Raw genomic sequence first — 23,789 nt, 5'->3', positions numbered from 1 at the left:
AGATGGGGGACATTTAATAATGGTATATAAAGAGTTTCAATGCAAGGAAGGTACATTTGTCTCAGCTAAAACTAGCTTTCTTATGAAAATCCTGTCCATTTGAGTCATGTGCAATATTTTCAGAGGTACTCATTTAGTCAATCAGAAATGAAGTGTTAAACCTCACTTGATTACAAGCCACCTCTATCCTTAAAGACTCTGAATTTGTTATTCACTATATTCAGAAAAGCCTGCCTCTCTAAAGAGTGAGATGAGATTAGAAAAGATTTCTCACCCTCTATCAGTCCTTCAAGGCTCAGCTCCTACTCTGCCACCTTCACATAACCTCTGCCTATAACTTCAGCCAGCACTAATCTTTCCTTTTTCTAAATGTGTCTAATACTTGCTATCTAATTATATTCAGCTTTTACGTGGTTTCATATAAAGCTTTGGATTGTTCTCTTTTACTCTATTATATAGGTGTGCATTGATGTGTTTGTCTTCCTGAAAAAGAATTCCATTGACATGTCAGCAGGGACTGTGACACAAATTCTTTTCCTTTCCCCACTGTGCCAGTCAAAGCATTATGTCAGAAGTAGGCATTGTTAAGAATACCTATTCAATCAAAACTTAACTTTTATTTCCAACTTAATAAAGCAATGAGGATGACCTAACATGGGATATGCGATAAAATCTATTTCTTCAGAGGTCTTAGAAAAAGAAAGCATTCTTTTTCAGAATGGGATAACATGTTCTTTGCTATAGCCCTACCAATATCAACCAAATAAAGAAAATTATTGATTACAGTATCAAAAACTTTACTATTTTCTCTATTTATTTTTCTATCAATCTCCTGTAATCGAACTATAATGCCGAGGGCTAATCAGACACTGAGCGGGATGTGACTATATGTCTATTTCAAAATATAAGATAACTCAAGTGATGGGTGCACCAAAATCTCAGAAATCACCACTAAAGAACTCACCCATGTAACCAAAACCACCTGCTCCCCAAAAACTATTGAAATAAAAATATGTTATGTATATAAGATAACCACTGCCCTGTGGAGCTGATCAACATAGGTAATGACAAGTGGCTACTCACCAAGCTGGGAAAAGTTGAATCTTGTTCCGGAGGGAGAAGTCACGCTGGAGCCAGAGGAAAAGGGGGAATTGGCAGCGGTGTCCTGCAGGCCTCCTGCAGAATGGGACCGTAACCATTCTTTTGCATCTTCTTGCGTGCGAAGCTGGGAGGTGGGAGTATACCTGGACAGACAGAAATCAAGCCGGAATTAACTATGAACAATGCTTATTAAAATGAACTCTGTGGAGCTGATGGTAAATATATAAAAAGAAAACATATATCTGAAGATTTTTTTTTTAAATCAGATCATTACACGCCCCGAAACTTATGAAGTTTCTCAAAACCTTTTTTCTATTTGGCTGTGTTTGGGGAAAATGACTATTCCTTTCAGTTTGGAGGGAACACATAAAGGGAAGAAGATTGGTAAATGCTCAGAAGAGCCGTCACTGGGCGTATCTGTAACATGTTGCTTCATGACAGTGTCACGTCAAAGGCCCCACCTTGACAGCACTGAAGCAACAAAATGAGCTGCTGTTAGAGCTTTGAGGGAGTTTTAATCAGACAACTCATGGCATCTGCCATTCTACAACACAAATAAATGACCATGAATCACAGCATATGAAAAAGCAGACATACAAAGCAAGGTTTGAGGACACTGATGCTTATAGTAGTTGCTGTAATAGAGCACAAACAAATCTTCATAAAAGCAACCCCAAACTGTTGAGTTTTACAGGAGAAGGTCTTCAGAAGTTATGTGGTCCACCTCCTCATTTATTCTGAAATGTATATGGTGATGATTTATTGAACATCTACAATGTGCTAGGTGCCTTCATGTGCATTATCTTACCAAAGCCTCAGACCTACTCAGCAATGCAGATGCCATTATTCCTATTTTACATTCAGGGAAGGTAAGGACCCTGCTGGTAGTCACAGAGTTGAGATTTCAATCCATGTTTGATTTTAAAATGCATGTTCTTTTCATTATGCCCATAAGTAGCATGTGAAATTTCTTTCCTCTTTTTTTTTTTTTTTCGAGACGTAGTCTTGCTCTACTGCCCAGGCTGGAGCAAGGTGGCATGATCTCGGCTCACTGCAACCACTGTCTCTTGGGTTCCAGTGATTCTCCCACCTCAGCCTCCCGAGTAGCTGGGACTATAGGCATGTGCCACCATGCCCAGCTAATTTTTTGTATTTTTAGTAGAGACAGGGTTTTACCATGTTGGCCAGGCTGGTCTTGAACTCCTGCCCTCAAGTGATCCACCTACCTCGGCCTCCCAAAGTGCTGGGATTACAGGCATGAGCCACCGCACCTGGCCTGCATCTGAAATTTCTGAGTGCCAAGTGGCCAGGGTATCTTCGGACTTATATGTTATGGAGTGACTACTGATTATGTCAATAGAGGGATTCTTTGGGCTTAAGGAAAGATGTTGTCAGTGTGTTCGTACTGGATGTTCATGTTTATGGAGTGGGTGAGCTACACAGGAAGAATCAGAGTGAGAGGGAGCACAGAAATGTTTTCTCCTTAATGTTTTTACTGTATCTGACAGACATGCAACTTTCCAGGACACATCAATTGCCTGAAAATAGCCTGTCATGTACCTCTATTCTGAATTTTTAAAAAACCAGAGCCACACAATTTTGATAGGCTAGATCTGCTACAGAAGTATACGCATCATTTCACAATGTTAACATTTAGAAGTTAGCTTTCTCTCAGGGCACCAGTGGGGCATCAAAGTCAAACTCACAGTGAGAGTGGCCATGATTTAAGCATCTGGCATGGTTGCTGACAAGCAGCTCATAGGCACGATTGAAACTGGTAAGTACAAAAGGCCTTGCCAAGGCCCCCTCTAAGGCCACACTGCTCAACAACTTCCTGCAGGATGACTGTTGGGAGATTTTAATACTTTCCTTCTTAGATTCTCAGAACTGGCTTTACTCAGAGGATCCCATTGAAAGGAAGCATTGATACCTACCTCACATTACTGTTCAAAATGCTCTCAGTCTTAAGAGCTGCAGGTTATTAACTACAGACATACATGACAGCAATGAAACATTTCATTCCAAGTCCCATTTTATGCGAAAGCACTTAATGCTTAGTGCAGGGTGAAGCTGATGCTACAGGGCATGTGGTGTTTAGAAAGCAGAAGAAATGACAGCTGCAACCATAAGACAGCAAGGTCACAGGGGAGGCATTAGCAAACTGAATTTTCTCTGACTGGCAAAGTGATATAGATGGTGTGAGCAATGGTGACTTATAGCATCTTGTTTTACCAGGACTAGCACCAAAAATGAACCTGAGCCACCACTTACCAGGAATGGAAGGACAGTCCTTCCTGGGAGTCTTTTCTTTATTATCCACCAAAAAATGATCACACCCATGTCTTGTTGGGCAATGAAAGTGGACCAATTTTCCATTAGAATATTTAGACAAGGGCAAAGTATCTGTCTAGCAATTTTTTATGGGCAGAAAAGTTAAATATTTTCAAATTGGGGGAAAATATTCCTCGCCTCCTGTGCTCTTGTCCCAGCTTACAAATCAGCATGCTATAAGTCACGTCCTTTCTCTTGGAAGACAGCCATGTGAACAGAATGGTCATGGTGAAGTGCTCAGAAATTAAACCCATTGGCCCCAGAAGCAGCAATGACTGCTCCTTGGGCTTGCCCAGGGATGTTTTTCATGAGATGGTTTTACCACATTAAGCCTGAAAAAGCACAGCCCCTGCTCAAGCAAATAAGCTGACAAATGGAGAGTGAGAACGAGAGGGTGCAAGGGGAGCCATCATCCAAAAGGTCCTGCTGTGGTGGTCAAAGCGGGGACCCCAGCCCAGCCCAAACCCCCACCAGCCATGAAGGAGTCACACAGCCAAGCTCCAAAGCCACAACAGATGGCACAGATGCAAGGAGGAAACACAGATACCTGAGTCCTTTCTTAGGCAAAGTGTTCCTATCAAGGTGCGGGTCACTGTAGGAAAGTTAAAACAAAAATAAGAACTTCAGAGCAGCACACAGAAGGCAGAAAGAGGGAAAGCTAGGGAGGGGGCTGAAGGGCCCTGGAGAAAGAGGTGCACATCACCAGGAAGTGCCTTATCCAGCTAGGCATGCAATGCAACACATCCACATCTGTGGAAAACAAAAGAAACCCAGTCCTCAGCCTGAGCTGACACCAGCGCATACTTTACCTCAGGTCACCAGGAGGCCTGAGTCCCTTAACCCCAATTGTTCCTCGTTTTCCACAGATTCAAAGCAAAACTCAGGGGTTGCTTCACTTCAAAGCAGAGGTCCTGTGCCTTCTGCTGCCCAGGAGCATTCTCTGCACCAACACGGCTTCTCAGAGAGAGGGATGCCCACTTCCCTGCACCCCTAACACTGGCCCACCCCCTAAATGCCACTGGCAACGACTTCAAGTGGGAGAACGGACTTGTTGGAGGTTTCAAGAGGCCAGCAGTCTGCATATTTGAAATTCATCTGTAACGAAGTGAATTCCAGGTCCCTCTCAATTTCTGCGGCCCAGGCATAGCTAGGAGCTGAGTCCTGGGTGGGGCATGTTACAACTTGCTGGCTGATAAAGTCAAAGCACTTGGATTTCTAAAGACCAACGGTTTAAAGGCTTGGTTTGTGAGCTGACAAAAACAAAGTTTTCACTGTTGATGGGGTGAAGGTTTTTTCTTTTCTTTTTTTTTTCTGGCAGGAGACATCTGTTTGTTATGTTTGGCCAAGTCATCACTCCCCCACAAAATTAAGGTCAGTATCCATCTCTGAGGCCCACCCACAGCTGGGGGCAAACACAAGCGTGTACATTCGTAAAGTCTTAATACTCTACACATTCTTTTTCATTATCATCGCAGGAAATGGGCACACAGAACACAACAGTCTGCAAGACATAATGAGCCAAACTTCAGCAAAGGATTTTGAAAGGGAGAAGAGGCAGCTGCATGGGGAGGGGTAGACAAAGGTGAGGGCCAAGCTACACAGTGGGTGGCAGGTCATTTCTGGGCTTGGGGTTGGGGGTGGCAAAAGGAATGGGAAGGAAGCTGAAAAGCAGGAACATGCCACAGGAGGCCACAAGAGATGCAAGCGAGAGCTTCTGCTGCCCCAGATCAAGTGGCAGGGTTTGAGGTCGCCTTCCCAAAATGGGAATGAAGAGGCCAGCCCAACTCCACCTCTCCCTGGGCTTTAGCAGACAGAGGAACAGACTCTCACTGGCATGTCCATGTGTCACAGAGTACACTAGAGCCACAAACACAAGCAGGAGCCTTAGGCCAACAGCCTCACACAAGACATCTGGCTTGACAACGAATGGGCAGAAGAACCTAGAGGCTCGGTTGGTCCCCGGCCTGCAATGTCATTACCTGTCCTGTTTCCTGGGCAGAGTACTTCTGCAGAACTTAGGGCTAGCAGCAGGGGAAGAGAGAGGGCTAGAAGTCCAGGCAGGTAGAAAACAAGAGAAGGAACATTAGCTTGGAAGAAAGGAGAGGTGTTGTTATATACATTTTTTTCATTCCCCATGCTGATCCTCGCTTTCTTCCCTATATGCAGAAACTGGACACATTTATCCCTGCTGCAGAGAAATCCAGGGCTCTGAGAACACTTTTAATTTCTTGATTTCCTATCAGTCCAGGAGGAGGGTGTTTGCCACGATGACAACAAACCTACCCAGCTGTCTAAAGAGCATCCTACTAAACACTCCATGTCTGCACCCAGTCACCTGCTCTGCTTGCACAATTACAAGGGGAGGGAAAAGAAGCTGTTGATGAACAAACAGGATAAAACTGAAGGATTTCAAAAGCTGAATGCCATTTCAAATGGTAGCATAAATCTGCCCCCGAGAGACTGAGCAGCTCCAAGCACCAAGAATAACCACAGAGGAAAAGATCACAGGGCGCAAAGCCAAGCTTGATTCCATCCTAAAGTGGCTTCCCCATGAAAGACAGCAGTAATTAGAAAGAGAGAAATCTTACAGGCAAAGACTATTCGACATTTGGGATTCCTAAGCTAATCTTTTTATTTTTGGAAGGGTGTCTTTCTGAGAAACGCAGCCAGAGGCACAGCACCAACCTTTCTGACAGTGTGGTCTTCACACTGTTAGTTCTGACAAAGGGAGTCAAGGAGTCGTCCTTGGAGGAGGCGATGAGGCCAGTGGAAGAATTGTGGCTGGGGACCCCTCCACTGCTGAGGGAGATGTCGATGGACTCACAGCTGGTGTGGAGGCTGCTAACAGACTGAAAGCCCAGGCCATCCTTGCTAACTGCGGAGGAGCTGCTGGCGTTGGTGCCCCAGGTGAGGCTGTTGGAAGGGGCCGAGTGGGCTGAGCTGGGGCTGGAGGCTAGCGGAGACTGGTTGAGGTCCACATTCTTGCTGTAGAGAGGACTGCTGCTCCCACTGCTCAGGACGCCACTGCCTGACGGGGAGTCTAGGTTACCTTGCTGAGTCATGGTGGCATGAGGATTGGAGATGACCACCGAATTTTTCATGTTTTCAGCTGTGGCGATGGGCACTTGCTTGGTAGGTTTCCCACCAAAGAGTCTGTGAAGAGACAAAGGGTTGTGTAGGTTGAACACCCAGTGCCAAGGGGCACCGGACTGTTAAAGAAGGGTAGGGCAGAGGAGTTGGTGAGAATTGCTGGGGAAGGAAGCACAGCCATTCCTACTGAAATGGCTAACGGTACTTCAGGGAAAGGTCAGCCACAAAGTGGGCCTAGACACTAGTGCATCACAGGCTGCCGTCTTCAAGTTCTAAGCTGCAGCTGAGACTCTGACTCCATCTGAGCCCAAGAGCCATGAGTAATAATTTTCTACAGGCCTATTCACATGACACTGGGCCAAGATCTTGCTTCCCTTTCTTTCAATAGATAGACTAACTAGAAAATTGCCCTGGCCCAGGAAGATGGCTGTCTTCATCATCTCTGTCTCTGCGGCCCCAGGCATAAAGCAGGCACACAGTTTATGACAGCTCAGCTCTAAGGGATTTGGTTTCTTGACCTCTGAGCACAATACATAGAATCAAGAGCATGAATTTAGATCTGGAGGGGGCCTAGGAAAAGTATCTTCAGAGATTTATCCACAGTAGAAAACGCAACTGGAAAGATGTATCTTTTGAAGCCAGAGAGCTTACTTACCCAGTGACATACATGGAAATCTTGCTTGGTTCACAAGACATTAGACCAGACACACTGGGTGGGAACTGTGTCTCTGTGACAGACACACAGAAATGCCATTCTATGTCATCTCCCCTGCTCGTGGCCAAAAATGTGCCATCAGACTACAAGGAATGACATAAATGCCCCCTCTTCCACTGGCAGAGAGCTCTCTGGTAGAATGCTGAAATTATCTTTAAGTCAGAGAATTGTCCACATTCTAGTAATGCAAAGGCTCTATTACACTCACTGAAACCTGTGTTGAGTAAGTATCTCACAAGTGACAAAACTACTATGTATTTCTGACATGCAGGTTGCCTTGGGTGCTCAAAGTCATGACAGTTTGATCTCTGTCCTCTCCAGACAGTCCTATAAATCTCAAGTATTGTAAAGACAATCAATCAATCAATCCTTACTACAGTGTGTGGTGGCAGAAGGGAAACACTTTGTGCCTGGTGACAACCAGGGAATGAAATATCCTAATGTAGAATCTTGGCTTTAGAATGCTTACATACTTCCAGTGATGACAGGGACCTCGTTACTTCAAAGGGTAACTTGCTCCATTGCCAAGCACTTCCAATTATTAGGAAACCCAAATCTCATCCACTTTTTTTTCTGACTTGTGCATATTGCTCCTCATCCTGCTATGCATGACTATATACAAAAGTCTAATCTTTGGTCTGTTAGTCCTTGAAATCATTTGAAGAGAGTTATCTATCAAATTCACCAAAGATTTTTCTTCACCATACTAATACACATCAAGAGAACTGAGAATACCTTAATGATTTAGGAAGAAATGTAATTTACCAGGAATTGGCTAAAAGGTGTTCAATGTAGAGCTGTAGGAGCTGCATGCATTTTCAAGCATTCTATTACACTAGCCTAAGGGTCTAGTAAAATGCCTTTGTAGTTAGTAAAGGAAATCTATAATACCAAAGAGTGAATATTACATATAATACTTGAGGCAAGAAACAGAGAACATTTTCATTTACAAGGCAATCTGTTAAAACAACAAAGAGCAGCACAACAGACTTACTCCTGGAAAAAAAAAATCGTTACTGAAATTCTAATAATCAAGTCTGGACAAAGAACAGTGAACTGCTTTATTATACCTTTCATGTGGAATGCTTCTTCTGAAGTCTTTTCAAACATTCCTGTTCATCCCCAAATATGTACATGTGCATATAATTTTTATTTTCTCACTGCTTGATTTTCTTTTCCTGGGACTTATTCTTTCTTATGATAAGAAATTTCCTGGGAAAGTAGGATGAACTGTAACCTAGCAGTTGTAGTTTGAGAATGGTCCAATGGATATTATAATAAGATAATACGAACAGGCAAAAGTTGAATAAATTTAAAAGAAACTTTAAACAAGTGAATAATTTGTTTATATCTAGAGCTTCCACCTAGTGTGAAAATGTGGGGAAATGATGTCTATTTAAGGTAATAGGAAATCAATTTCTCTTTTTCAGAAATATTTCTTCTTTAAGAGATTTGTGTGTGTGTGTGTGTGTGTGTGTGTGTGTGTGTGTGATGGGGAGGGGAAGTTAAAATTTCAGACTGACATGGAATTCTGGAGTAGCATAAAAGTATATGTGGGGACACTGGGCTTTTTGAGTAAAGGAAGTAGCTGGTCAAGATCACTGCCTGCCATAATAAGGAAGCTCAGCTGAAGAATTATTAACACAAGAAAAAAATGTATCTGCTCCCCTGAGCTACCCACCCAGGTCCAAGGGTGTATCAAGACCTCATTCTGGATTGGATGGTAACTAACTTCTTTTTTTTTTTTTGAGATGGAGTCTCACTCTGTCGCCCAGGCTGGAGTGCAGTGGTGTGATCTTGGCTCACTGCAACCTCCGCCTCCTGGGTTCAAGTGATTCTTCTGCCTCAGCCTCCTGAATAGCTGGGACTACAGGTGCACACCACCATGGCTGGCTAATTTTTTTGTATTTTTAGTAGAGACGGGGTTTCACCATATTGGCCAGGCTGGTCTCGAACTCCTGACCTCGTGATCTGCCCGCCTTGGCCTCCCAAAGCGCTGGGATTACAGGCGTGAGCCACGGTGCCCAGCAGTAGCTAACTTCTATTGAGTGCATACTACGACCAGACACGGCTACAAAGATGTATCTTTACAAAAACCCTGACAAAAAAGTATCTTCATCCCCATTTTACAGCTGAGGAAACTAAGGCAGAATTGTTAAAAAAGGTTATATGGCAGCTAATTAAAATGGACCTAAGATTTGATTCTAAGATGATTGATTCCAGAGGCCTAAGTTTTTCATCCCAACATGGGAAAATAGTCAACTGCAAAACTGCCGGCAGGATCTGACCAAACAGCTTTACTGGAGGACTAAAGTGGAGAAAAACAGAGGGTGCTTCAGCTAAGAAACAGGAAATTACTAAATCCATTCCCTGTATTCTGGTTCTGCTCTGCACCATTTATGTACTCACTTACCTGCGGAGTGTGGGAGAGGCCACATCTGGGTACTTGGCTCCAGGCTGGAGACTGGTCTGAGCCGGACTGGACACAGGCTGGGCTGCCGGATTCACTTTCACTGAGTTACAGGAAGCCACACTCTCGTTGTCTGATGAGATGCCTTTCTCCTTATCTGTTTGGTTGACCAGACCTGGTAGAGAGCTGCCTAGGGCTGTTTTGGAAGGCTCCCTCAGTTTGGGCACTGGCAGGCCTGCGGACTTGCTGCTAATGTTGGAATCTATGCTGCTGGTGCTAGACCTGTTCCCAGCCCCGTTCCGGCTGTTGGACTTACTGGGCCTCGGCAAACTCCGGTACTGAAGATTTGTCCGGGAGCTTAGGGCTAGATACCCGTCATCCTGATTCTGAGCCCCATCCATGCTTGACTTCCGACCAGCAGACCGACTGACAAGTGCGGATGACTTTGGGATTTTGCCCAGTGTGGCTGACCTGCTGGTGACAGTCACCCCGCTGGCTGTGATCATGGCCAGGCCGGCCGCAGAACCACTCTGCTTCTTGAACCCAAAGCTGTTGGCATTGGCAGTGGGTGTCCTAGAGCTGCTGGGGAGGGGCTTTTTGGATTCGTCACCACTGCTCCGGCCTGCATCTGATGGGGAGCGCTTCACCTGGGAGGCTTTAGGAGAAAGCCTTCCTTTCTCAGACACCTTTGCGTCGTCTGTTTTTCCTAAGAGAGAGATCAGCAAGATTAGCCTCCAAGCCAAGAGCCAGCTCATCCATCTCGTCTGTTTAAGATGCTCTCCTCCTCTGAAGGGCTGGTTCACTTTTCCCTTGGGGAGGCAGAGGAAAGAGCTTTTTATAAAAATAATATAGTCTACTAATGTACCGTGAGCCTTTTAGGAAATGTCAATAATTTTACTCATTTGCAAAGCAGTCTAAATTTACCCAGGATAAAGCAAAGCCAGCAAATCACTGATATGTTGGGGGGGGGGGGGGGGAAGAACCCCCTGCCTTTCCTGATCTTTCACCCTCTGTCCATTAAAGGGCTGTCCCTAACATGTCCAGGGGATACCTCTGCCCTTGTTTATAAATATCCCCTAAGTCACGGACAACATCAACTCACCATACACCCACAGCTCATAAACCCATACTGTTGAATAGCCTGAACTGGCTGCATTAACTCACCCAGTGTCTAGTTAAACCAATTCAATATGTCTCAGCAGCCGAACCATCTTCAGAGCTTAAGAGGCTCCCATGCTTACTTATTTCCACTTAGAAAAAGGTAGGGATGTGAAAGTTTATGGAAGCTCGTTGTTAGCAGAGTATAAATCCTGAGACAAAATATATAATGTCAAGTCCTTGCTAGAGTTAACTATGGCTTTGGTTTTCAAAATGACAACTGTAGGGCCAAGACAGCCCCGGCCTCTTACCAGTTCCTGGGGTCTTCAGTGCGCCTGCCGGGGCTGACGGCTTCGTCCTTGGCATGGTGATGCCCACCTGAGCTGTCATGCCTCGCCGCCATGAGCCTGTCTGGGAGATGACAGGATTCTTCTTGCCCGACGTGCTTTTGTCGGACTCGTCAGACACGTCAGAAGGATTCCGCCTCCACTTGGAACCTGGCTCCATTTTTATGCCGCTGTCTGAGCCTCCGTCTGATTTCTTGACATCATCACCAGACCACAGGGAATTCCTCTCCACCTGTGAATGCTTCTCAGCATCAGTCTGTGGACAGAGACTCTCTGAATTAGTCCTTCCCCAATCCCAGGCTGGGAAGCCCCTCACTCCAAAGGCAAAAATGCCAAAACACTGGAGTAGTTAAGGGAAAAATAATCATTACTTTAAAGATGTTTGAACTTTTGTACTCTGGTTATCTTGTTAGAAAGACTGATTTTTTTTTTTTTGGAAAAAAAATAAAAAAGTAAATAATATCAATGTATCCCTGGAATGGAATGGAACGAGGTGGCTGGGCACAGTGGCTCACGCCTATAATCCCAATATTTTAGGAGGCTGAGGTGGAAGGATCACTTGATCCCACAAGTTTAAGACCAGCCTGGGCAACATGGCAAAACCCCATCTCTACAAAAAATAGAAAAATTAGCTGAGTGTGGTGGCACACGCCTATAGTTCTACCTACTCGGGTGGCTGAGGTGGGAGGATCACCCCGGGGAGGTGGAGGCTGCAGTAAGCCATGACCGCACCACCGTACTCTAGCCTGGATGACAGAGCGAGACTGTCTCAAAAAAGAAGAAAAGCAAAGCAAAAGAAAGGAGTGAGGGAAGAGAGGAAAAGCGGCCCAGGAAAAAAGAAGGAAAGAGCCCTAGCAAGGGGAAGGGGCAGAGCAGATGGAGATGCAGTGGGAATTCAGCCACCACCTATTTTCTGCCACTTGACCAAGCCTCCTCCAACTCTGGCGGCTGATCTCTAACCAGCATCCAGTCTCCTGGCCCGTTTCCCTTTGTTCTGCCTTCTTCCCATCACTCCACCGCAGAGAGATCTTTGGATCTAACACACCAAGCAAGGGAGCAAGTGAGCAAGGGTAGCTGCTGGTTCTCCTCAAATCAGGGAGAGCCAGGAGCTGAGGGGAAGCACATCCTCAAATGGTACTTCCCGCAAATGTGGAGAGCCAATGATGCCTGCTCCGACCCCAGCATTATTTATATGCCACTGCTTTGCTCCCCTTGTGGGATTTTGTTCTGACAAGGGATATAATTAGCCAGCTTTCTTTGGAAGAGCGCTGACCTGCTGGCCATAAAACCCAGAAGGGGACAGAAGTGTGACGTTAATGATCTCCTGCAGCTAAAAGGCATAAAGCTGACCAGAATGCTTTGGAGGCCTCCTGGGGTTTGAGGCCAGTTGGAGGATGTCAGTAGTGAGAAGCAGCACAGTAAATGGGGAAGGGAGGTCAGGAGCGCTTTCAGGGTGGGTATACTAAGATACCAGTCCCACATTTGCAATGCTTAACTACCGAGAGTAGGCAAGATAGGAAATTAAAATGAACACCTGGCAAGAATCTGCCTAACGCCTGTCATCCAAGAGTGGAAGAAATGCCTTCCTCCATGGAATACAATGGCTGAATGGGATAAAAGCTAAAAACAGATAGGCAGCCCAAGTTCAATCGCCTCCCTAACACCACCCCAACCCCTTCTCCCCTTATGAATTCCACTCATCCATTACAGACACCTTATGAGTTCTTTCATTTGTTTTTTTCCAGCTAAGTATTAGTCACTAGAGATATGAGGAGGACAAACACACACTGCCTGGCTATGAGAAGCTCATCATTCAGCTGCGGCAAGGGACAGAGAGAGGTGAGTTCCTACATGTGGGCACAGGGCAGGAGCTCACTCAAAGCTTGATGAGCGAATGAATGAGCCAAGGAAGGAGCCAAGGAACACACGCTTTTCAGGCCACAACAGACATTAGCAAAATTATCTTATCCGATCTCAGCCTCTATTTAATCAGAAAGGGTAAGTACACAAGTACTCTTATCTTTATCTCAATCTTACAGAAACTAAAGTTGCCCATTCTTTGTCCCAACTACCTCAGGTCAGTTTCCTTCCTCTAAACACTTCCAGTACATTCATCCAACCAGAATTTACTCCATGCTTGCTGTCTGCCAGGCACCACGGAGGGTCAGAGAATCTGGGGATAAGACTGATTTCCCACCCATGGTGGAGCTTACGATCCAGTGAAACAGGCAGAGATAGAATCAATAAACACAAACGAGGGTGTAATTGTAGACTATGAAGACTATTATAAGGAAAAAGACAAAAAGTCTGAGAAATAAATATAGACATTGACCTAATTTAGATGACAATGAGGTGGGTAGGCGACAGTGATCAGTTCAAAAAGAAGTACCCTAAAGAAAGAAAAGAAACTTACTCAGTAAAAGAAGAGTTTGGGGCAGAGCATACCAGGGAGAGGGAACCACATGTGTAAAGGTCCTGAGGCAGAAAATAACTTGGCTTTGGAACATTCACTTCACAAATATTTACTGGGTGCCACTACGTGCCAGGAAAGTTTATTCGCACTAGGAATACTGCAATGAACAAGTATAAATCATTAACCTCATGGATCTTACATTCAAGTACATTTTAACATATTCTAATATGCTCTAAGAGGTACTGAAAATTTAGCACATGCCACATCCTGGGTTACTGCATTATTTATTCTTTTAATGTTCCTATACTTATTTCCCCCCAATCAAACTGTAATGGTGCTAATACTAGTAGCATAACAACTACAATTTATTGAGTACTTACTACGTCCCAGGCACTAAGCTAAAGTGTTTGATGTGTATCATTAAATTTAATCCTTATCAAAAACCTATGAGGAAATTACAGTTAATAGTCTCAATTTTACATGACAAAACTGAGGCACACAGTGAAAAGAAAATTTCCCAAGATCACATAGTGAGCAAGTAGAGATGCAGGGAATTCAGGGAGTCTAACTGCAGAGCCCACATTTTAACCACCATGCCACACTGCCCTCCCTAAGGATAAGTCGAGGTATATGATACATTTGTGCACACTCAGTAGCACCTAACAGCTATACCCAGCAGATTCTCCTTCCATACTGGCAGGCTCCCCAACCCCAGTTCTAGAGCAGCTCTAGCCTAGCCTCTGGGTGGGACCCATACAACTCCATTTCCATCAGTGGCAGAGACAGCGCACATGCCCCTGGCCTGGGAATGTGGCTTGACTTTCTCTCTCTGGAAAGAACAATCATCCAGCCATCACATCTCCCTAGCTTGGTCCAGGGTGGTCACCTTCCCAGCTCTACTCTGAATCCTTCATGAGCTACATGCCGGACTATAAGGTGGCACCCCTTGGGATTAAAAAATGAGAAAGTCCCAGCCTCTCTGTTCCTGGAACTCGCAACAGCGGAACCAGCCAGCAGGACATCCACATGGGGACGTACGAAGAGTTCTATCCTGCCTTCCCCTCCATGCCTCGGCCAGTTGTTTCCATCTCAATGGTACCTCCTTTCTGAAGGGTTTTCTTCTGCCTGTTCTTGGAAGCCTATGTAGTCATTCGATATCCACATGGGAAGGTGAGGAAAGAAGCCACGCACAAGGGATTTCAGAAGGGAGGCCAGTCTTCTGAGAGCAAGAGGTGAGGCCTGAGGAGCATGATGTGGGGGAAGAGTGTGGGCTTTGGGTCTGACAGATCTAGGTTCAAGTGCTGGGTGCTGCCACTCATTTGCTGTGCATGACCTTGGAGGACATTGTCCTACTTCTCTGAACTTATTAACTCATGTATAAAACATGGATGATAAATAGGTCTCTTACAGCATTGATGGTGAACTCAGTGAACTCAGTGTGGGGGGACTCAATAAACAGTGGTTCTATTCATTACCAACTTTCCTGCCTCTGAAAATCCCCAGCACTCTGTTGTTCATCTTTAGCATTTATCCTGCCTTTGTCTTGCATTATGGGAGAACAGGTACTTGTCTCTTCTGCCACTGGGCCACAGGCCTTTGGAAGGCAGGGATATTCCCTCCCTGTGCCATATCCCTTGTGGATCTAGATGCTGAGCTGGCTCAAGTTTAAGCCCCAGTGACCATGGAGATAATTATCCACATCAACATCATCGCCTGCCAGTCATCCTGCCAGGCACTGTGTCCCTCCACATACATCCTGAACTCATCTTATCCTCTCAGGCTGTGTTACTATCCACATTTTACACATCAGGAAAATACAGGGCTGAAGAGGAAAAGTAACTTACCCAGCGGGTGAGCAGAAGGGGGCACCCCTACTCGCCCCCAGCCAAACCCCATCCCTACATCCATGCCAACATCTAGAGAGCTCTAGGGTCATTCAAGGCCACACAAGACAGGAATCCTTGCCACATAATTCAGAATTTTATTTCCCTGAGTAGCAAAAAATAAACTGACATGGAATTATCTTTTTCCTCCGCATATGTTATTAAACATTTCACAGGCATTGAAAATGAGACGAAATCTTGATGTGTGCATCTTTGCTCCTCAGCACCTGGGATGGTGCCTTCCACAGAACTGAGAGAAGATACTGAATGTACACATGAATATGTGAGGGAGTTGCGTGTGTTTGTTAAAGCCCTTTGCCACCAACATCTGTCCTCAAAATAAAATACTGCAAAGTAAGATGAGTTGCTTTGAGACTACAAACAAAATATACTAAGAACGTAGTCAACCTTTAGTTAACTGACATGAATGGAGGCTGCAGGCAGAGGAACAGTTAACCCAGGTGGCAGGGGCTGTGAAGGGACGAAGGGAAGGAGAGGAGGGAGGAAGGGAGGGAGAGATAAGAGAAATGGAGGGAAGGAAGAAGGAAAGAAAGTAACTTCTGAGGAACCATCCAGTCTCAGGCACCTAGGGAAGCATGTGCTGATAAAGCATTTCCCTGTTACTTTCACACTCACCCTTGAAGATGCATCTAATTAGTGCCATGTTATGGATGAGGAGGCAGGGGCTCGGAGAGAGTGCTTAGTTCATCCAAGGATGTCATAGAGTGAGGAGCACAACTCAAGATCATCTGGCTTCCAGGTCCACACCTACTCCCTGACACCTCAATCTGCTTGGCCAACCGGACTCACCAGCTCTCCTGGAGGAGTTGCTCAAGAGGCTCTTGGGCCTCAAGCAGGGGATTCTCTGCCTGGCCCTGAGGAAACAGTGGGCACAGGAGCTGATGCTGGACAGCTGGGCACCTGTGCTCTGTGGGGGCATTCTCCATTGCTCCTCAATGTCCCCAATGATAGCAGAGTCCCTCACAGACAAAGGGAATCTCCATTCCCAATGATCCGTGTCCTCTTCTTTCAATCAGCTACATGAGGCTGTTTCTTAGGTTTTCCAGACAATAACTTCCCTGTTCCTGAGATGCTTTAGTTATTTCTCAGAGGCTTTTCAAACAGCAAAAACCTAGGCAGGCAACCTGTCCTCAATTTGCTTTCCTGATGGACATGCTGAGCCACTTCTCCCTGCCTCCCCATGTCTTGCCTGGCAGACTGTGTGCTGCCCCCCTGTTCCAGGATAAACCAGTATGTGACAGGAACCCAAATGAGCCACAGCATAGAAGGCGCAGCTCTTGGGAAGGGTACAACGCACATCTTCCCATTGCCTGATGCCGCTCAGACAGGAGTAATGGCCCTTAGCATTCCTTAGCCTGATATGAGGGAGGAGGATGGGAGTCTGTGAATTATGCTGATTCAAATATTTTGAGATGCTCCCTGGACAGGAACAAAAGGAATGTCACTAAAAATCCATTTAAAGAAACCATTGCGTTAGAAATCTTAGTAACTATTGGTGTAATCTGCATTTAGTTTACTTTAAGACCTACTTTTTTTTTTAGTTTTCATTTCAACATTTTAAACTCAGGTAGTTTTATAGGAAAAAAAACCTACCCAATGAATAGTAAACCATTTACATCCCTTAAAATAACTTCTGATCTTGATCAAAAGGCATGTTTGTGCAGAATCCTGCAGCCTTTTCTGATGTGACATTTACAAGATGAAAGCGAAGAGCTGGTCTGAAGAGCTGGGGCGACTGTATCAGCTAGAAAATCATGTACAAATCTGAGGTGTTTATCAATGTGGAACCAGAGATTTCAACTCCAGCTTTGCAAGAAGGGAACAAAGACAAGGACATTCTTCCAGTACAGTGTTTTACTGGCTCCACCTGCATCTCAGGAGCAAGCTTCTCCTACCTTGTAAGTCAAAAAGGGAAACCTCATGGATCTCTCTCTCTCTATCTCTCTCTCTGCAGTACCTCTAATAGCCTACCTCCTGAATATGTAGATGCAGGTGAGCAATTCCTTGGTTCCTTCCTTAGTATCTAAGGACAGTCTGGTTGTTCTTATCTTGAATATACAATGAGCCTCAGGAAAAAAAAAATTAGTGTTCACAAGGAAAGGAAAATTGGTGGCAGGAGCATAGCCTGGCTGGGCACTTCTGACTTGCGTCTAATAACTGATGAAACAGTGATCGGCTTGGGAAGTGTGGCTTAGGTTTTGTTTTTTTGCTTTTTGTACAGTAAAGTACACAAATCTTAAGTACATAGCTTGAATACATTTTAGAAAATTAACATACTTACATAACCACTGCTCAGATTAACATACAGAGCATTACCCATGGCCCCCTTTCTAGTCATATGGGCAGTTTTTGTTTCTTAAAACAACTACCACCACCCACTGTCACTAGGTTGGGTTTCCGAACAATAATCAGAAAGTCTGGCTCAAATGAAGAACACAAGAAGTAACTGGGAATCCCAGGGGCAACACCTAATGTATTTCATCAGGTAGTAAACGTTTCCATTTCTGTGGGACAGAATTACTCCCACACTCTGATACATCCTTTTTTTTTTTTTTTTTTTTTAGCCCTATTGTCAAAGAAGAGACACCTTTAAAAGAAAATAGATTTCCAAATCAGCTCCTATCTGTATGAAGTAAAGCACTGCTGAGAAAGGAAGAGGTTATGGAAGGGAGTGAAAGACGGGGCAGTGCTAGTTCTGCCTCCCCGCAAGGTTGCTCTGAGAGACTTTGTCCCAAACAGATTTCTCCAAGGGTTTGCCAAAGATGGGGGGTGGGGAGGGGTGGCGCCTGCAAATGGGAGGGATCAATCATGAAAAAGAGTCCAGCCTACCACGCCAGTGCCACCACAGCTGGCCAGTTCTGGTGCTGGTCAGTCCCAAACTGGGGACAAGCTGTGAGGACAGCACTTTACGTTTCCACTAGTAAAATGGGCCTTTCAGAACCATCCCTTGCCAATCATGAAGGAATGGTCTGAGGGTCAGTGAACGTGTCCACATGAAACTACACCACATTTGAAACATGAAATCTGAAGCCTTAAAGTAGGAATGGAAAACTCCAGTGCCTTGGGGTCAGGCAGGTAATTTAAGGAGTACAGCTGGCCAGCAGTGTAGCAGCTGTGCACACTGGAGCAGGAGTGGCAGGTCTAAGGGGTTGGATACTGGGACATCTGTTGATTGTCACTACATGGAGAATGTAGGCTCAAGGAAGCAATATCTTTGTTTTTCTCAAGAGCAACCAGGAAGACATTTTCATGTGAAATAATATAATTCTAAAAATTTGACAGGGAATCTAGTTTAAAAGAAGGGTAACACTGTGGGCCAAATAAAACACGTCAGCAGGGGAATGTAACCCAGAGACAGAGTTCTCAGCCACAGGTCAGGACATCCTGGCCTTCCGGTCCAGGGTTCTCAATCTTTATTTCCACCCCATCCTCCTACAGGGATTAGACACGTGCCCCTGGATAGCAGTGGCTTGCTGCGGCAAATAAGAGACACACACTCTGGGCTGAAAATTGCTAAAGTCCAACATCCTTTTCTGTTGTTTGTTTTTAAACAAATTATGAAACCAAGGTCCAGGGAGGAAGAGTGATTTCATCAAGTCCACACAGTGAGGGTGGTGAAGCCTCCCTACTCCCGTGTCCACCACCCGCTGCCTGACCCCTCCCTTGTGGACACAGGTCAGGGTCAGGAGGTGAGAGCAGAGGCGGCAGGAGGCTGGGCCTCATCTCATCAACCTGGAGATTCTGGTTGCCCCAAATGGCCCTCTTATCCCACAAGCCCAAGGTTCCCTGCTGCCAGAGGCTGCTGGAGGAGCCTGGGAGGGCCTGTGTTCCTCACCTGCACATCCAGGTTTTTTCGAGAGGAGGCAGGTGTGTTGGCATAAGAGCTGATGGAGGAGCTGGTGTTGATGTCATCAGTGCTGAGGTTGTCTATGGTGTCGCTGATGCCGCTGCTGACGGAGCTGCTGTCGTCCCAGCTGCCAAGACAAACACACATCCTGAGCACCAAAACCTCAGGCTGTTCCAGCTCAGGCTGATGACACAGACAGACAAACACCATCCCCGAAAAGATCCAATCTGTGCCATGAAGCCCTGGACAAAGCTCTTTTGCCTCAGATGTGATTCATCTCCACATCAATCATTGCTGTCTGGGATTGGAAGCTGGGTGAAGAGGCTGACAGATACCTTCCCCAAACTAAGTGCTTCCATAGCAGGGGTGGCTACAGACGCTACCCATGTCCTATCCCATCCTCAACTTCATCCTGAGAATTTTATGGAAACCAATTTGTTCCTTCCCAGGCCTAGTGGCAGAGTAGGGGCAGTGAGTCTGGGGACTAGAGCTAAAAGCATGCAGGGAAGGACTCCGCAGCAGGCACCTGTCGGGTCAGAGGGCAGAGCTGCTGTATGACTTCTGCAGACTTCACTCCTGGAATGAAACGCCGAGCGAGGGAGAGCGGCAACAGTTAGGAGAAACCTGTCAACTTGGTTAGCAGCTCTAACTCTAATAATATCCCCAAATACATCTAAAATAGATGTTCTTCATTTCCCAACCCTCCAACCGAATGAGGTCAGTCCCAAGCTGCCTAAGTCCAGTCTCCTAGCAATGGTTCTTTCTTTCTTTTTTCTTTTGTACCATCTCCCCACCTGCCAATACCACCACCACGTTTAATCCAGCACCCAGTCCTATCACCTTGCTTCCAAAACATATCCAAATGTGCAGTTCTCTGCCCCCACTGCCACCCTGCAGTTCATGGTGCGGTCAATGCTGCCTGGATTACTGCTAAAAGGCCAGGTGGTCTCTGGTCTGCTTCTGCTCGCTAATGGTCCATCCGCCCGCAGCAGTCAGAATATCCTGTCACTCTACTGCTTAATACCCTTGAGTTGTTTCTCAGGTAATTAAGAGTCCAAACTCTCTATATGGCCCCTCAAGACCCTCTGAGCTTGCCTCCTACCCTAGTCCTGTTTTGCACCCCTCTCCATTGCGAGTGGCTCTGATCACATGCACTTCTGTTCCTTCTAAGCCAAGACTGCTCTCTTTGAGGCTTTCTGTTGCTTGTCCCTCTTTCTGAACACTTGCCCCTGCCTCCTCTCATCTTTCAGATCTCAGCTGAAGTGTTACTTTCTCAGGAAAACCACCCCACCAGCCATCAAGCCTGTCACACTCTGTCACGTCACCCTGTTGCATTTACTCATTTGTTTGCTATGGGGTAGCAGATATGTAGCAAGTGCTCAGTAAATACTTGCTAATCGAGGGCTGGGCACAGTGGCTCATGCCTGTAATCCCAGCACTTTGGGAAGCCAAGGCGGGTGGATCACCTGAGGTCAGGAGTTTGAGACCAGCCTGGCCAACATGGTGAAACCCCATCTCTACTAAAAGTACACAAAAATTAGCAGGGCGTGGTGGCACATGCCTATAATCCCAGCTACTTGGGAAGCTGAGGCAGGATGATTGCTTGAACCCGGGAGGCAGAGGTTGCAGTGAGCTGAGATCACGCCACTGCACTCCAGCCTGGGCAACAGAGTAAGACTGTGTCTCAAAAACAAACAAACAAACAAAACAAAAACAAAACAAAAAAAAAACTTGCTGATCGAAACTTACAGAAGTGAGAAGTCAAGTAGACAATAAAGCAAGCTTCCAAGATCAGTGTGACACTACTCTAATTGACCTATAGGGGAAAAGGGTAAGTATTATTGTTTTTCTATTGTACAGGCAGAGAAAGTGAGGCTCAGAAAAAAATAGATACCCTGTACAAGGTCAGAGGGCTAGGAAGAGACAGAGTGGATCTTAATCCAGCCATTCTGATTCCAGAACCAACTACCCTCTTTACTGTGACTGCAGACAGTTTTGTATTATGTCAATTCTCAGCACACACCAGATGTGACACGGCCCACTTTCTCAGGAGGAAGCCAGGCTTGGGAGGCCAGGCAGCCTGGTTAAAGGCCGCTCAGCCAGGAGTGGCAGGTCTGATACCAAAGCATTGACTTAACCTCATTATTCTACCACTCAGTCTTCCACAGTCTTGCTGAAAGCCCTACAAAGTGGCAGCGTGGAACCTGGGAAATGCTGAGTGGTTGAGATTTTGAAAGCCAACAGAACGTCTGCCACACACACACATAACCCGAAAGTTCTAGTTCATTCCAGCAGCTTGGAAGATACCTGCCTGTACATCTTGAGCTCTGCTGATCAGGCAGGAAGACAAAGGCTTACTAAAAACCTGTTTTCATCACCTTCTCCTTCAACACTATTTGGCTTCCAAAACCCAACCTGGAACATCGCACAGAAATGCGGGGGAATGTGAGGGTGGTCCCAAGGTGGGAGGATGAGGCAGGGAGAGTGAGGGCTCAAAAGGGGCTTATTGTGAATGAATCCACAAGGGTCCAGCAGCTCTGGAACTCTGCACACTTCACTCCTGTAATTCTACTTCTTGTGCCCAGCCCTCCACCCTGTTCCAAATTCTTCCTTTAAGGCTTTCTTCAAATACTCCAGCCCACCCACATCATCTCCTACTTTAAATTCCTACATACTGTCACACATTTCTATTTGCTTCTATACACTCTTACACAGTTTTCTAGCTATTCTCTATACAAAGGGCTGTCCTATCTTCCAAATATATGCAGGGGCCTGCTTAGCGATAACAACTAAGTGCTTATCATGATCAGGCATTGTGCTGGGTACTTTAAATATATTGTTATAGGTTTCTCCAGTCCTCATATCATACCTGCAAGGTAGGTATCATCCTGCCCATTTTACAAATGAAGAAATAGAGGCTGAAAGAATAAGTACGCTGACCGATGTCATTCAGTGTTGGAACTGGGTTTAAAAAGCAAATGTCTAATTGCAAAATATGTGCTCCTTCTAGTCTGTGTCATGCTGCCTTCTGTAGCAACAACGGCTGTTCCCTGAGCCTGTGCCACATGCCAAACTATTCAACATTTGCACATACTCTCCTAGTCACTCTTAAGGGTGTTTCATAATGAAGAAACTGAGGCCGTGAGGACTGAGGGGCAATGCTGCAGCAATGTCAAGTTCATTCGGTGGACCACGTGCCTTCCATCTCCAAAGACACAGTCTGTGCTCCTTAAATACCTCCTGACGAACTCAATGTGCAGAGGCAAGACAGAGCAAGTTTCTGGTGCAAACTCGCCACCAGTAGTGGATTCTAAGCCCAGCTCCCTGCCCAATGATTCTTTGCAGGGTCACAGCTTCTGTGCCTGTTTCACCTAGGCTGGTAACCACAGGAGGATCTGATTGGGAAAGCATGGCGTCACAGATGGAAAAGGACTCAAATTTGTTCTAGTGATTAAAAGAAAATCCCATGTGTCTTTTCTTGCATCTGCTCTTTGGGGTTAGGAATTTAATGTATCTAAAATTTCTCATAATTTGATGAAGAAGAAAGGGGAATGGTGGGAGAGGACCGTGGCTGGCAGGGAGGAAAGAGAGCAGTTGTAACAGATGTTCATGAATCCAAGTCCCAGATTTTGTGCTTTGAAATTGTAACCTTTCTTCCCCTATGTCCTTTCAACACCAAGATAATATTCCGGAGGGGCATGTGGCCCTTGATACACAGGATTCTTCCCATATCAGTGCCTGGAGCGCTGGGTGCTTACCCTGAGTTGACAGGAAGCCTTTGTAACTGAGCCACCCAGAAGAGGGGAAGCCAGGGATCTAATCCATGTGTGGGAGGGGGGGACACTTATGACAAGGATGAAGGGCAGTGACACGAGGGAAGGCCACAATGAGCAAGGGCAGCCTCGATATTTGCCAGAGCTGTCTGTGGCCAGAAACCAAAGCTGCCCCTGCAGCTGGAAAACCAGCCATGTCTCCTTTGCTTCTGGGTCTCTGGGATACTGGCAAGTTCATCTTGACATAAAGTCACTTAGTTCTAACGTGTCCTTTTCCCATTCAGGGTACAAATGATCATGAGCCACCAAGATTAGTTCAGTGAGTTTGCAGATGTATTCTGAGGAAAACCAGTTCCACCAGATGCTCTGTGATAAGAATGTTGCCCTAAGAAGGGAATGTGGAATCTCCTGCCTTGTTGGAGATTCACACTGTAAACAGTACATCAACATTTTAACAGCTGTGAAGTCCAGTAAAGATCACTATAACTTTGCCTAAAGGAGCATTCCCCAAACTTATGTGACTACACAGGAAACGCTGAGAAGAATGAAGCACACACACACACAAAAAAAGCGAAAATGAAGAAAAATGCAAAAGAGCCTAGAGCTGCCAGTGGTTACTTGATTCTCACTTCCCTGAGAAGGAAGCTGGCACAGTGGGAAGCAGAGCTGAGAGGGATGGAAGTGTGCCTTTGACATCGCTTGAGTGCCCATATCCAGCCATACTGAAAGCCAGAAGCACCCCTGGGAGAGCCAGCCATGA

The 23,789-nt window shown here is 45.7% G+C and overlaps 1 protein-coding gene across 10 annotated transcripts in view; it reads right to left on the bottom strand.

Moving 5' to 3' along the window:
- The window catches only part of NAV2 (neuron navigator 2), a 775,852-nt gene that overhangs the window by 66,130 nt on the left and 685,933 nt on the right, over window positions 1–23,789 (bottom strand). For 6 of the 10 annotated variants that reach the window (XR_008669893.2, XM_055356422.2, XM_063711039.1 and 3 more), the window contains 7 exons: window positions 19,245–19,383; window positions 11,057–11,348; window positions 9,651–10,353; window positions 6,118–6,585; window positions 5,412–5,477; window positions 3,980–4,024; window positions 1,084–1,244 (listed from right to left, as the gene is read on the bottom strand). Coding sequence is in view for 9 of the 10 variants with exons in the window: in XM_055356422.2 (XP_055212397.2) it covers window positions 1,084–1,244; window positions 3,980–4,024; window positions 5,412–5,477; window positions 6,118–6,585; window positions 9,651–10,353; window positions 11,057–11,348; window positions 19,245–19,383 (1,874 nt within the window). In the remaining variant the exon portion in view is untranslated. The remainder of the gene's footprint in view (window positions 1–1,083; window positions 1,245–3,979; window positions 4,025–5,411; window positions 5,478–6,117; window positions 6,586–9,650; window positions 10,354–11,056; window positions 11,349–19,244; window positions 19,384–23,789) is intronic. The other 4 variants (XM_063711041.1, XM_063711040.1, XM_019037190.4 and 1 more) reach the window with 2 other exon arrangements.

The sequence above is a fragment of the Gorilla gorilla genome, chromosome 9 (genome assembly GCF_029281585.2).
Source record: "Gorilla gorilla gorilla isolate KB3781 chromosome 9, NHGRI_mGorGor1-v2.1_pri, whole genome shotgun sequence".
Taxonomy (NCBI): Eukaryota; Metazoa; Chordata; class Mammalia; order Primates; family Hominidae; genus Gorilla; species Gorilla gorilla.
The sequence above is the reverse complement of the archived record's forward strand: the minus strand, read 5'-3'. Positions and strand labels throughout refer to the sequence as shown.